The sequence below is a fragment of the Leucoraja erinacea genome, unplaced genomic scaffold (genome assembly GCF_028641065.1).
Source record: "Leucoraja erinacea ecotype New England unplaced genomic scaffold, Leri_hhj_1 Leri_79S, whole genome shotgun sequence".
In the NCBI taxonomy this organism is placed as follows: Eukaryota; Metazoa; Chordata; class Chondrichthyes; order Rajiformes; family Rajidae; genus Leucoraja; species Leucoraja erinaceus.
Genome location: NW_026576729.1, coordinates 229,701 through 244,093, shown reverse-complemented (window position 1 = coordinate 244,093; position 14,393 = coordinate 229,701). Strand labels below are relative to the sequence as shown.

At 44.0% G+C, this 14,393-nt stretch overlaps 1 protein-coding gene across 3 annotated transcripts in view; it reads left to right on the top strand.

The window, feature by feature from the left end:
- Window positions 1-14,393, top strand: part of LOC129694793 (disintegrin and metalloproteinase domain-containing protein 19-like) — a 118,162-nt gene continuing 103,769 nt past the window's right edge. The window contains exons 1-3 of one of the 3 annotated variants that reach the window (XM_055631555.1): window positions 1-225; window positions 8,127-8,322; window positions 14,240-14,348. In XM_055631555.1, coding sequence (XP_055487530.1) covers window positions 139-225; window positions 8,127-8,322; window positions 14,240-14,348 — 392 coding nt within the window. In that variant the 5' untranslated portion in view covers window positions 1-138. The remainder of the gene's footprint in view (window positions 226-8,126; window positions 8,323-14,239; window positions 14,349-14,393) is intronic. The other 2 variants (XR_008723043.1, XR_008723044.1) reach the window with 2 other exon arrangements.

Sequence of the window (14,393 nt, the reverse complement as noted above, 5' to 3'; positions counted from 1 at the left end):
CATTCTAACATTGGTAAAATGTCTCTTTTATGCTTCTGCACATGAATAATGGGCATGAATGAATTTGACAGAGCTGTTGTGTTTGTTGGTAAGACTATATCGTTTTAATTCAAATTGTTCCTCTTCACTTAGGAGTGCATGGATCCCTGTTGTGTTGCTTTACTGTGTAAATTTCGACCCGGTGCCAAATGTGCATCAAATGATATTTGCTGCAGAAACTGCAAAGTAAGTATTTGATTCTTCCTTTACAAACAGAATTACATAGTTACAAAGATTCATTTAACAGGTAAATATGCTGTTAAAATAGTTGAGTTGACACCTTACACCAGCTGCAAGCAACAGTTATTGGCAAAAGCAAGACTACTGAATATGGCCTAAACACAATATTATTTGGGGAGAAAATAAATATTTATACCTATTGACACAAAGTAGGATTGTGTGCCAGTATTCTGACCTAAGAATGTGCAAGAACCACAAAACATATTGGCAACATTAATCAGTGTAAACGAGGAATACACTTTCCCTGGTGTTTCTGGGATCCTACTTCACATATTTCCCTGAGAGGGGCTTCTCTTTGCTTTGCACCTGGAGAAATGGGACTTCCTCAGGAGCACTACTCTTTTCATCTTTACCTGTCTAACCTTAAAGCTATGCTAACGCCCTTTGACATTTCCTCCCTGGGAAAATGTTCAGATTGTCTACTCTATCCACGCCTCTCAAAATGTTACATATTTAAATCAGATGTCCCCTCCAACTCTCAGAAAAAACAATTCAAGATTATAAAACCTCTCTTTGTAGCTAATGCCCTCTAATCCAAACCTGCACTCTCTCCAAAGCCTACACATTTCATCCTGTAGTGGGGTGACCAGAACTGCACACAATATTCCAAGTTTAGCCTAACCAAAGTCCTATAAAGCTGCAATATGATTTCATGACATTTATACTCATTGCCCCATCCAATGAAAGCATATAGTAATAGAGTGATACTGCGATGAAAAAAAGGCCCACGTTCCGCTCCGTTGCGTACTACACGTCAGAGTAGCAGTGTGAACGTGTGATGACCTGCTTAGTAGTTAATGACCTGAACAATAAAGATGCTTGTGTTTCAACCTGTGTGAGTTTGGACTCTTTACAAAGGGATTAAAAGTAATATTCGCAAATTTGCAGATGACACAAAGCTGGGTGGCAGTGTGAACTGTGAGGAGAATGCTATGAGAATGCACGGTGACTTGGACAGGTTGGGTGAGTGGGCAGATGCAGATGCATGGCAGATGCAATTTAATGTGTATCCAAATGTGCCGCTATTTCATCTTTTATAATTGACTCCAGCATCTTCCACACCACCGATGACAGGCTAACAGGTCGATAATTCCCTGTTTTCACTCTCCCGTCTTTCTTAAAAAGTGGGATAACATTAGCTACCCTCCAATCCACAGGAAATGATCCTGAATCTGGGAGATTGTTTGTATCTTCCCTAGTGAAGACAGATCCAAAGCACCTGTTCAACTCATCTGCCATTTCCTTGTTCCCCATAATAAATTCACATGTTTCTGTCTTCAAGAGACCCACATTTACCTTAGCTAAATTTTTCCTCTTCACATACCTAAAGATGCTTTTACTATCTATCCTTTATATTCTTGGCTAGCTTACCTTCGTACCTCATCTTTTCTCCCCGTATTGCCTTTTTAGTTATCTTCTGTTGCTCTTTAAAAGTTTCCCAATCCTCTGGCTTCCCACTCATCTTTGCTATGTTATACTTCTTCTCTTTTATTTTTATGCTGTCCTTGACTTCCCTTGTCAGCCGCAGTTGCCTCTTACTCCCCTTGGAATCTTTCTTCCTCTTTGGAATGAACTGATCCTGCACCTTTTGTATTATTCCCAGAAATACCTGCCATTGTTGTTCCACTGTCATCTGTGCTAGGGTATCTTTCCAGTCAACTTTGGCTAGCTCCTCCCTCATGCCTCCATAGTCCCCTTTGTTCAACTGTAATACTGACACTTCTGATATTCCCTTCAAATTGTAGATTAAAATTATTATATTATGGTCACCACCTCCTAATGGCTCTTTTACCTTGAGTTCCCTATCAAATCCGGTTCATTACACAACACTAAATCCAGAATGGCCTTCTCCCTGGTAGGCTCCAGTACAAGCTGCTCTAAGAATCCATCACGGACTCACTCCACAATCTCCCTTTCTTGGGGTCCAGTACAAACCTGATTTCCCCAGTCTACCTGCATGTTGAAATCTCCCATAACCACAGTAGTATTACCTTTGCGACATGCCAATTTTAACTCTTGATTCAACTTGTACCCTATGTCCAGGCTACTGTTTAGGGGCCTGTAGATATCTCCCATTAGGGTCTTTTTACCACTAGAATTTGTCAGTTCTATCCATACTGACTCCACATCTCCTGATTCTATGTCACCCATCGCAAGGGACTGAATTTCATTCCTTACCAGCAGAGCTACGCAACCCCCTCTGCCCACCTGTCTGTCGTATAGGACGTATACCCCTGAATACCTAAAGCTTCTTTCGGTATGTGAAGTGGAAAACATTAGTTAAGACCAAAGTTGGACCCTTGAAGACTGAAAAGGATGAATTTATTATGGGGAACAAGGAAATGACAGATGAGTTGAACAGGTACTTTGGATCCATCTTCACTAAGGAGGACACAACCAATCTTCCTGATGTACTAATGGCCAGAGTATCTTGGGTGACGGAGGAACTGAAGGAAATCCACATTAGGCAGGAAATGGTGTTGGGTAAACTGATGGGACTGAAGGCTGATAAATCCCCAGGGCCTGATGGTCTACATCCCAGGGTACTTAAGGAAGTGGCTCTAGGAATCGTGGACGCATTGGTGATTATTTTCCAATGTTCTATAGATTCAGGATTAGTTCCTATGGATTGGAGGGTAGCTAATGTTATCCCACTTTTTAAGAAAGGAGAAGAGAGAAAACGGGGAATTATAGACCAGTTAGCCTGACATCGGTGGTGGGGAAGACACTGGAGTCAATCATAAAAGATGAAATAGCGGCACATGTGGATAGCAGTAACAGGATCGGTCCAAGTCAGCATGGTATTTACGAAGGGGAAATCTGGAATTTTTTGAGGATGTAACTAGGAAAATGGACAAGGGCGAGCCAGTGGATGTAGTGTACCTGGACTTTCAGAAAGCATTTGATAAGGTCCCACGTAGGAGATTAGTGGGCAAAATTAGGGCACATGGTATTAGGGGTAGAGTGCTGACATGGATAGAAAATTGGTTGGAAGACAAGAAACAAAGAGTAGTGATTAACAGGCCCTTTTCGGAATGGCAGGCAGTGATTAGTGGGGTATCGCAAGGCTCGGTGCTGGGACCGCAGCTATTTACAATATACATCAATGATTTAGATGAAGGGATTCAAAGTAACAAAGTGACACAAAGCTGGGTGGCAGTGTGAAATGCGAGGAGGATGCCATGAGAATGCAGGGTGACTTGGACAGGTTGGGTGTGAGGGCAGATGCATGGCAGGTACAGTTTAATGTGGATAAATGTGAGGTTATCCACTTTGGCAGCTAAACCAGGAAGGCAGATTATTATGTAAATGTTGTCAAGTTGGTAAAAGGGGATGTACAACAGGATCTGGGCATTTAGAACTGAGATGAAGAAACACTTTTTCACACAGAGCGTGGTGAGCCTGTGGAATTCTCTGCCTCAGAGGACGGTGGAGACAGGTTCTCAGCATACTTTCAAGAGAGAGCTTGATCCTGCACCTATTGTCTATTGTCTATTCTCAATTCAGTTCCCAGCCTGGCCGTCTTGCAGCCATGTCCCATAACATCATACTTGCCAATTTCTAACTGAGCCTCAAGCTCATCCACTTTATTTCTTATACTTTGCGCATTCATATACAACACTTTAACTTACTCCCAATTTAACAATACTCCCAATTTGTCAACTGCTCCCCCCCCACGCATACGCTTTCACGTTGTTGACCCCCAACTCCCCACTATTTAGTTTAAACCCACACGTGTAGCATTAGCACTAGGCAGAATGTTGGTCCCCCTACAGTTAAGGTGTAACCCGTCCCTTTTGTACAGGTGGACAAAAGTGCTGGAGAAACTCAGCGGGTGCGGCAGCATCAATGGAGTGAAGGAAATAGAAACATAGAAATAGAAATTAGGTGCAGGAGTAGGCCATTCGGCCCTTCGAGCCTGCACCGCCATTCAATATGATCATGGCTGATCATCCAACTCAGTATCCCGTACCTGCCTTCTCTCCATACCCCCTGATCCCCTTAGCCACAAGGGCCACATCTAACTCCCTCTTAAATATAGCCAATGAACTGGCCTCAACTACCCTCTGTGGCAGAGAGTTCCAGAGATTCACCACTCTCTGTGTGAAAAAAGTTCTTCTCATCTCGGTTTTAAAGGATTTCCCCCCCCTATCCTTAAGCTGTGACCCCCTGTCCTGGACTTCCCTAACATCGGGAACAATCTTCCTGCATCTAGCCTGTCCAACCCCTTAAGAATTTTGTAAGTTACAAAATAGGCAACGTTTCAGTCTGAAGAAGGGTTTTGGCCCAAACCGTTGCCTATTTCCTTTGTTCCATAGATGCTGCCGCACCCGCTGAGTTTCTCCAGCACTTTTGTCTACCTTCGATTTTCCAGCATCTGCAGTTCCTTCTTAAACCTTTTGCACAGATCACCTCTACCCCAGAGGGGATCCCAGTGGTCGATAAATCTAAATCTGTGCTCCCTGCACCAGCCCCCCAGCCACATATTCAGATCCCCTATCACCCTGTTCCTGCCCTCACTAGCAGAAGGTACAGGAAACAATCCAGAGATAACCAGCCTTGAAGTCCTGCTTTTCAGTCTTCTTCTTAACTCTCCAAAGTCATGTTGCAGAACCTCCTTCCTCTTCTTCCCGACGTCGTTTGGGCCCACATGCACAAACACTTCCGGATGCTCACCTTCCCTCTTGAGGATGTTCTGAAGTCGGTCCGAGACATTTTGAACCCTGGCACCTTTGCTCTTCCTGTAACCTTGGCATGGCAACCTCACTCTAGATCCTGCCCAGAATGGCCCTGAGGTCATCCAGCTGCTTCACCAGTTCCCCAACACACACGTTCATTCAGGAGCTGCACCTGGACACAATTTCTGCAGGTGTAGTTTCCAGAAGCACAGGCGGTGTCCCTGACTTCCCACATCCTGCAGGAAACACACTGTGCCAACTTGTCTGCCATTTCTTCAGTGGAAAAAATGACAAATTTTCATCAAGTGTAGCCTCTTTGCCTCAGTCTCCTGGCCAAAGACTCTCGAGACAAAGATTCACACTTTACTCACCAAGGCACTAAGACTCTGGAGCCAAAGGCTCACACTCTACTCACCAAGGCAGTTCACCTCAACAAAGCCACTCCCCAACAGGCTGCTCCCCCAAGAGCAAGACCTACTTTTATTTGCTGTTCAATTAACTAACCATTGCCATTGACAACGCCCAGAGGATTGTCGGCTGCCCTCTCCTTACCTTGGAGGACTTACACAGTTCCCGCTGCATCAAAAAATCCCAGAGTATCATAAAGGACATTTCCCACCCCGGACACTCCCTGTTTGAACTGTTGCCGTCAGGCAGACGGTACAGATCTACAAGGACAAGGACGAACAGACTAAAAAACAGTTTTTACCCCACTGCTATAAAAGCACTAAATGTAGCCGCCAAGGAACGCAGGGGCGATACATACTAAGGGACTGTGGTACACTGTGAAATCGACAGAAGGATGGAGGGTTGGGTGTTTATGCGTGCTATTTTCATGATATTTATTTTAGTTGTTTATCTTTTAATATTTTATCTTGTATGTATCGTTAGCTTTTAGAAATGTTTGAATGGTGCACTGACTGGCTGATATTTTTAAATTTCGTTGTACATGGTTCATGTTACAATGACAATAAAGAAACTATTCTATTCTATTCTAACTTCTGCAGCCTTCACCTTCAGTAGCTCCTTCACCTGCCACTCCTCGGCCGACCTTGAAGGTCATTCTTGCTATTGGGGGAGTACAACGTAGGTTCACCAGGTTAATTCCTGGGATGGCAGGACTGACATATGATGAAAGAATAGGTCGACTGGGCTTATATTCACTGGAATGTAGAAGAATGACAGGGTATCTTATAGAAACATATATAATTCTTAAAGGATTGGACAGGCTAGATGCAGGAAAAATGTACCCAACATTTTTGTTCCCGATTAAATGTAGTCCAGAACCAGGGGTCACAGTTTAAGAATAAGGGGTAGGCCATTTAGGACTGAGATGAGGAAAAATGTCTTCACCCAGAGTGAATCTGTAGAATTCTCGGCCTCAGAAGGCAGCGGAGGCCAATTCACTGGATGTTTTCACTGGAGGTAAATCATGTCTGACGAATCTTATAGAATTTTTCGAGGATGTAACTAGTAGTGTGGATAGGGGAGAACCAGTGGATGTGGTGTATCTGGACTTCCAGAAGGCTTTCGACAAGGTCCCACATAAGAGATTAGTATACAAACTTAAAGCAAATGGCATTGGGGGTTCAGTATTGATGTGGATAGAGAACTGGCTGGCAAACAGGAAGCAAAGAGTAGGAGTAAACGGGTCCTTTTCACAATGGCAGGCAGTGACTAGTGGGGTACCGCAAGGCTCAGTACTGGGACCCCAGCTATTTACAATATATATTAATGATCTGGATGAGGGAATTGAAGGCAATATCTCCAAGTTTGTGGATGACACTAAGCTGGGGGGCAGTGTTAGGTGTGAGGAGGATGCTAGGAGACTGCAAGGTGACTTGGATAGGCTGGGTGAGTGGGCAAATGTTTGGCAGATGCAGTATAATGTGGATAAATGTGAGGTTATCCATTTTGGTGGCAAAAACGGGAAAGCAGATTATTATCTAAATGGTGGCCGATTGGGAAAGGGGGAGATGCAGCGAGACCTATACAAGAAGAGATGCATCAACAGAGCCATCTCCATCATCAAAGACCCTTACCACCCATCGCATGACTTTTTCACCATCCTCCCATCTGGGAAGAGGTACTGGAGCATCAGCTGCAAAACCAGCAGGATGCTGGGTGTCATGGTACACCCCCTGTCATTGCGCAAAACCCCCACACTGCAGCAGGCACTGCCGGTGCAGCGGAGGCAATGTAAAGAAAGCGAATGGTATGTTGGCTTTTTTAATTGCATATTTTGTAACAAGAGGATTTGAGTATAGGATGCAGGGAAATGACAATAAAGATTTACAATTACTACTGCAGTTGTACAGGAAGGTCTTGGCGAGACTTTCACACCTGGAGTATAGGAGCAGGGCGTGCAGTTTTGGGTCTCCAAATATTGCTGCAGGAAGGGACATTATTGCCATAGAGGGAGTGCAGAGAAGGTTCACCAGACTGATTCCTGGGATGTCAGGACTGTCTTATGAAGAAAGACTGGATAGACTTGGTTTATACTCTCTAGAATTTAGGAGATTGAGAGGGGATCTTATAGAAACTTACAAAATTCTTAAGGGGTTGGACAGGCTAGATGCAGGAAGATTGTTCCCGATGTTGGGGAGTCCAGGACAAGGGGTCACAGCTTAAGGATAAGGGGGAAATCCTTTAAAACCGAGATGAGGAGAACTTTTTTCACACAGAGAGTGGTGAATCTCTGGAACTCTCTGCCACAGAGGGTAGTTGAGGCCAGTTCATTGGCTATATTTAAGAGGCAGTTAGATGTGGCCCTTGTGGCTAAGGGGATCAGGGGGTATGGAGAGAAGGCAAGTACGGGATACTGAGTTGGATGATCAGCCATGATCATATTGAATGGCGGTGCAGGCTCGAAGGGCCAAATGGCCTACTCCTGCACCTAATTTCTATGTTTCTATGTTTTCAAGAGAGAGCTAAAGAAATCTCTCTAAAGGGAAAAAACAGGAACGGGGTACTGATTGTGCATGATCAGCCATGATCATATTGAATGGTGGTGCTGGCTCGAAGGGCCGAATGGCCTACTCGTGCACCTATTTTTCTATGTTTATGTAACTATTAGAGGAATACAGCTTCCTTTTTAATTTGGAGCTGTTTCAATGAAAATGATTTGTTAATTTGTGTGTAAATGTAATGTGTCCTTCCAAATTACAGTTCGTAAAAGCAAATCGAATTTGCAGGAAACCCATTGGAGAATGTGATTTCTCAGAGTATTGCACGGGCGCACATTCAAAGTGTCCCATCAATATGTACAAGAAAAACTTTTACCCCTGTGCAAATGGGACTTCATACTGTTTCAATGGTGCATGCCAGACACTGCAGACTCAGTGTCAGAATATCTGGGGACCAAGTGAGTATACAGCCAGCTTTGTAGCATTTATCTTTCTATTTCCTACCTCCGAGGAAGTGCATTTTCTGTGTTTTTGTGTCTACTAGCACAAATATATTGGTTTAACTAAACTAGACCTAGAGCATTATCACACGATGCAAATAAAATAGTTGTCAATAGCGTATATTTAAGTGGAAATGTTTAAGTAGGAACTGCAGATGCTGCAAAATCGAAGATAGAAAAAATTACTGGAGAAACTCAGCAGGTGTGGCAGCATCTATGGAGCGAAGGAAATAGGCAACATATCGGGCCGAAATCCTTCTTCAGACTGAAGATCACTTTGATGAAGAGCACTGCAGCTGAAATGTTTACTGTTTCACTTCCCACTGATGCTGCTCTGCCTAACTGTCAGATTACATATCTTATGCTGATTATTTTCTGCATTTTCAACTTTTATTTTAGATTTCAATTTATTTAATTTCCATTTAGGATTAAGATATTTAATCTGACAGTTAGGTGGAGAACCCTAAAGGTAAAGTGTTTCAGGAAAGAAATTCCAGTGCATAATCAACCAATGATAAGTAAAGGGAAATGAACGATACAGTAGATCCTCTATTTAATGGACCCCAGTATAACAGAATTCAGCTATAGTGGGGGGACCCCCCTCTCGCACTGCCTCCTCAGCCCCGTGGGGAGCAGATCTCAGAGGGCCTCCATCCGACTTGCAAGGTGCACGAGCGAGCCCTTCGCCACTAACCGCATAGTTCGGTTGATGCCGCAGTTGTTGCAGGTCATGTTGTAGCCCCTGGGGACAGCGCTGTCTTCAGGCCACCGACAGGGCAGGCTCGGTCACAATGGGGCTCCCTCCACTCATCTGCTGCTTCGTTCACTCCATACTCCACCGCTGCCACCTGCTCCTTCTCCGTTGGTCTGTATTAGAATGATATAGAACTGAAACAGGCCCTTTGGCCCAATTTATGCCCCAGAATACACTCCAGCAATTTATCATGGATCTTAGGTTAGGTGGTCTCTAGTTTGCAGACATTTCCTTGCATCCATCCTTGAATAGAAGCACAATGTTAGCCACCCACCAGTCTTTTCACAGTTCACTCGTGTCTTATGATTCATATATTGTCATACGGCACAAAAAAAGGCCATTTGGCCCAATATTCCCATGCCGACCAAGATGCCCCATCTGCGTTAGTCCCACCTGTGCACATTTGGCATATATCCCTCTAAACTCTCCGTATCCATGTACCTGTAGTTATAGTACCAGCCTTTCACCACCTCCTCTGACAGCTCGTTCCCTTAACCCACCAACCTCTATATGAAGTGTGTTGGAAGCAACTGCAGATGCTGTTTTAACGCTGAAACATAGAAAATAGGTGCAGGAGGAGGCCATTCGGCCCTTCGAGCCAGCACCCCCATTCATTGTGATCACGGCTGATCATCCCCAATCAATAACCCGCGCCTGCCTTCTCCCCATATCCCTTGATTCCATTAGCCCCTAGAGCTCTATCTAACTCTCTCTTAAATCCATCCACTGATTTAGCCTCCACTGCCCTCTGTGACAGGGAATTCCACAAATTCACAACTCTCTGGGTGAAAAGGTTTTTTCTCACCTCAGTCTTAAATGACCTCCCCTTTATTGTAAGACTGTGGCCCCTGGTTCTGGACTCGCCCAACATTGGGAACATTTTTCCTGCATCTAGCTTTTCCAGTCCTTTTATAATTTTATATGTTTCTATAAGATCCCCCCCTCATCCTTCTAAACTACAGTAAATACAAGCCTAGTCTTTTCAATCTTTCCTCATATGACATCCCAGGAATCAATCTCGTGAACCTACGCTGCACTGCCTCAATCACAAGGATGTCCTTCCTCAAATTGGGAGACCAAAACTGCACACAGTACTCCAGATGTGGTCTCACCAGAGCCTTATACAACTGTAGAAGAACCTCGCTACTACACTGAAATCCTCTTGTTATGAAGGCCAACATTCCATTAGCTTTCTTCACTGCTTGCTGTACCTGCACGCCAACAGAAGATAGACAAAAAATGCTGGAGTAACTCAACGGGACAGATAGCATCTCCAGAGGGTGTTATGTTGGGTTGAGACTTCTTCAGACAGAGAGAGGGAGACTGGAAATATGTGGAAGGGTAAGGTGTGAAAACAACAGATCAAAGCAGATGGTGATCAAAGAAACAGGGAATGGATCGTTGTTAGCTAAGGGGAAGGTGACAACGAGGCCTACATTCAGCAAAATTAACCAGGAGGACAATGAAACTTGGCAGTGAACTAGGGTGGGGAAGGGACGGAGAGAGAGGGTAAAGAAGGGTTACTTGGTTAGAGAAATCAATATTCATACCGTTGGGTTTTAAGCTGCCCAAGCCCAAACATGAAGTGCAGTTCCTCCAAATTACGTTTGTCCTCACTCTAACAGTGTAGGAGGCCCAGGACCGAAAGGTCAGTATGGGAATGGGAGGAGGAGTTAAAGTATTTCGCAACCAGGAGATCGCTTGGGCCTCGGCAAGCTGAGTCTGCGCATGGTGTTGCTCCTCATAAGATCTTCATAAATCTTCTGTGCACTCTTTCCAGTTTACCAAGATCCATCCTGCGCTAGTCCCACCTGCCCAGGATCCATCTGCTCTACAACACTCCCCAGCTCTTATACTCCCTGTACTCCCTCTAGGGCAAGAATGTCTTTCCTCAGATTAGGAGACCAAAACTGTACGCAATACTCCAGGTGTGGTCTCACCAAGACCCTGTACAACTGCGGTAGAACTGGATTTGAGTATGGGAACCGGGAGGTTCTACTGCAGTTGTACAGTGTCTTGGTGAGACCGCACCTGGAGTATTGCGTACAGTTTTGGTCTCCTAATCTGAGGAAAGACATTCTTGCCATAGAGGGAGTACAGAGAAGGTTCACCAGACTGATTCTTGGGATGTCAGGATTTTCATATGAAGAAAGGCTGGATAGACTCGGCTTGTACTCGCTAGAATTTAGAAGATTGAGGGGGGATCTTATAGAAACTTACAAAATTCTTAAAGGGTTGGACATCTAGATGCAGGAAGATTGTTCCCGATGTTGGGGAAGTCCAGAACAAGGGGTCACTGTTTAAGGATAAGGGGGAAATCCTTTAGGACTGAGATGAGAAAAACATTTTCTGAGGCCAGTTCATTGGCTATATTTAAGAGGCAGTTAAATGTGGCCCTTGTGGCTAAAGGGATCAGGGGGTATGGAGAGAAGGCAGGTACAGGATACTGAGTTGGATAATCAGCTATGATCATATTGAATGGCGGTGCAGGCTCGAAGGGCCGAATGGCCTACTCCTGCACCTATTTTCTATGTTTCTAAGTCACCTTGCATTGCATTCTCATCGCAGTTCACACTGCCACCCAGCATTGTGTCATCCGCAAACTTGGAGATGTTACATTTAATTCCTTCGTCCAAATCGGAGGAAGAAGGATTCCAAGGGGAGAAAGGGACGACCATGGGCTGACAAGGGACGTCAGGGACAGTATAAAAATAAAAGAGAAAAAGTACAAAGTAGCAAAGATGAGCGAGAAGCGAGAGGATTTTGTAATGTTTAAAGAACAACAGAAGATAACTAAAAAGGCAATAACTAAATAGCCAAGAATATAAAGCAGGATAGTAAAAGCTTATTTAGGTATGTGAAGAGGAGAAAATTAGTTAAGACCAAAGTTGGACCCTTGAAGACTGAAAAAGATGAATTTATTATGGGGAACAAGGAAATGACAGATGAGTTGAACAGGTACTTTGGATCTGTCTTCACTAAGGAGGACACAAACAATCTTCCTGATATAGTAGTGACCAGAGGTTCTGGGGTGACAGAGGAACTGAAGGAAATCCACATTAGGCAGGAAATGGTGTTGGATAGACTGATGGGACTGAAGGCTGATAAATCCCCAGGGCCTGATGGTCTGCATCCCAGGGTACTTAAGGAAGTGGCTCTAGAAATCGTGGACGCATTGGTGATCATTTTCCAATGTTCTATAGACTTGGGATCAGTTCCTGTGGATTGGAGGGTAGCTAATGTTATCCCACTTTTTTTTTTTACAAGGCGGGAGAGAGAAAACGGGGAATTATAGACCAGTTAGCCTGACACCGGTGGTGGGGCAGATGCTGGAGTCAATTATAAATGATGAAATAGTGGCACATTTAGATAGCAGTAACAGGATTGGTCCGGGTCAGCATGGATTTGCAAAGGGGAAATCATGGTTGACTAATCTTCTGGAATTTTTTGAGAATATAACTAGGAAAATGGACAAGGGAGAGCCAGTGGATGTAGTGTACCTGGACTTTCAGAAAGCATTCGATAAGATCCCATATAGGAGATTAGTGGGCAAAATTAGGGCACATGGTATTGGGGGTAGAGTGCTAACATGGATAGAGAAGTGGTTGGCAGACAGGGAACAAAGAGTAGGGATTAATGGGATCCTTTCAGAATGGCAGGCAGTGACTAGTGGGGTACCACAAGGCTCGGTGCTGGGACCGCAGCTATTTACAATATACATCAATGATTTAGATGAAGGGATTCAAAGTAACTTAGCAAATTTACAGATGACACAAAGCTGGGTGGCAGTGTGAACTGTGAGGAGGATGCTATGAGAATGCAGGGTGACTTGGACAGGTTGGGTGAGTGCGCAGATGCATGGCAGATGAAGTTTAATGTGGAGAAAAGTCGATGCAAAAACAAGTAGGCAGATTACTATCTAAATGGTGTCAAGTTGGGAAAAGGGGAAGTACAACGGTATCTGGGGGTCCTTGTTCATCAGTCAATGAAAGTAAGCATGCAGTTACAGCAGGCAGTGAGGAAAGCGAATGGCATGTTGGCCTTTATAACAAGAGGAGTTGAGTATTGGAGCAAAGAGGTCCTTCTGCAGTTAGACAGGGCCCTAGTGAGACCACACCTGGAGTATTGTGTGCAGTTTTGGTTCCCTAATTATAGGAAGGATATTCTTGCTATTGAGGGAGTGCAGCGTAGGTTTACAAGGTTAATTCCCAGGATGGAGGGACTGTAATTTGCTGAGAGAATGGAGCGGCTGGGCTTGTATACTCTGGAGTTTAGAAGGATGAGAGGATACCTTATTGAAACACATTTGATTATTAAGGGTTTGGACACGCTAGAGGCAGGAAACATGTTCCCGAAGTTGGGGAAGTCCAGAACCAGGGGCCACTGTTTAAGAATAAGGGGTAAGCCATTTAAAATGGGTATGAGGAAACACTTTTTCTCACAGAGAGTTGTGAATCTGTGGAATTCTAGATAGAGCTCTTAAAGATAGCGGAGTCAGGGGATATGGGGAGAAGGCAGGAACGGGGTACTGATTGGAGATGATCAGTCATGATCACATTGAATGGTGATGATGGCTTGAAGGGCCGAATGGCCTACTGCTGCACCTATTGTCTATTGTCTAAAATTATACGTTATCACTGTAACAAATGCCATATCCTAAATAGTGTTGGAATGTTCAGTTTAAATTTATGAGGATTTGAATATCCTTTTTGTTTGATAAGGGAGAAATGTCATGGTAACCAACGTCATATTTAAATCATGTGTTAATATGAGTCAGAAAGGTCAGAGGACACTTGTTGCCAGGTTATAAAGGAATGGTGAAGAAATAAAGAAAAGTGTTTATGTTCAGTATCCTCGCAGCATGTTTATTACATTCGGATCCAGGCGAGGATCTGACACCAGTAACTTTCCCACCACAGATGTTATGCTCACAAGTGTATAGTTCCCAGGCTTTTCCTTGCAGCCTTTCAGAAATAGATTACAACGTTAGCCACCTTCCAGTCTTCTGGCACCTCACCTGTGTCTATTTATGATTCATATATCTGTATTAATAAATCTGCTGTGAATAAAACCAAGCTGACAGTCCAATACAATAACCTGTTTGTTGTTCCTTCTTTCCAGCCTCCGCTCCTAGTCCCATTTTATGTTATTGGTACATGAACATAATAGGAAATCAATTTGGGAATTGTGGCCGGAAGGATGATGGCTTCTTTGTGAGTTGCCCTATAAAGTAAGTAGAAATATACTATGGATGCTGCCTTTCCCTTGGGAGTGT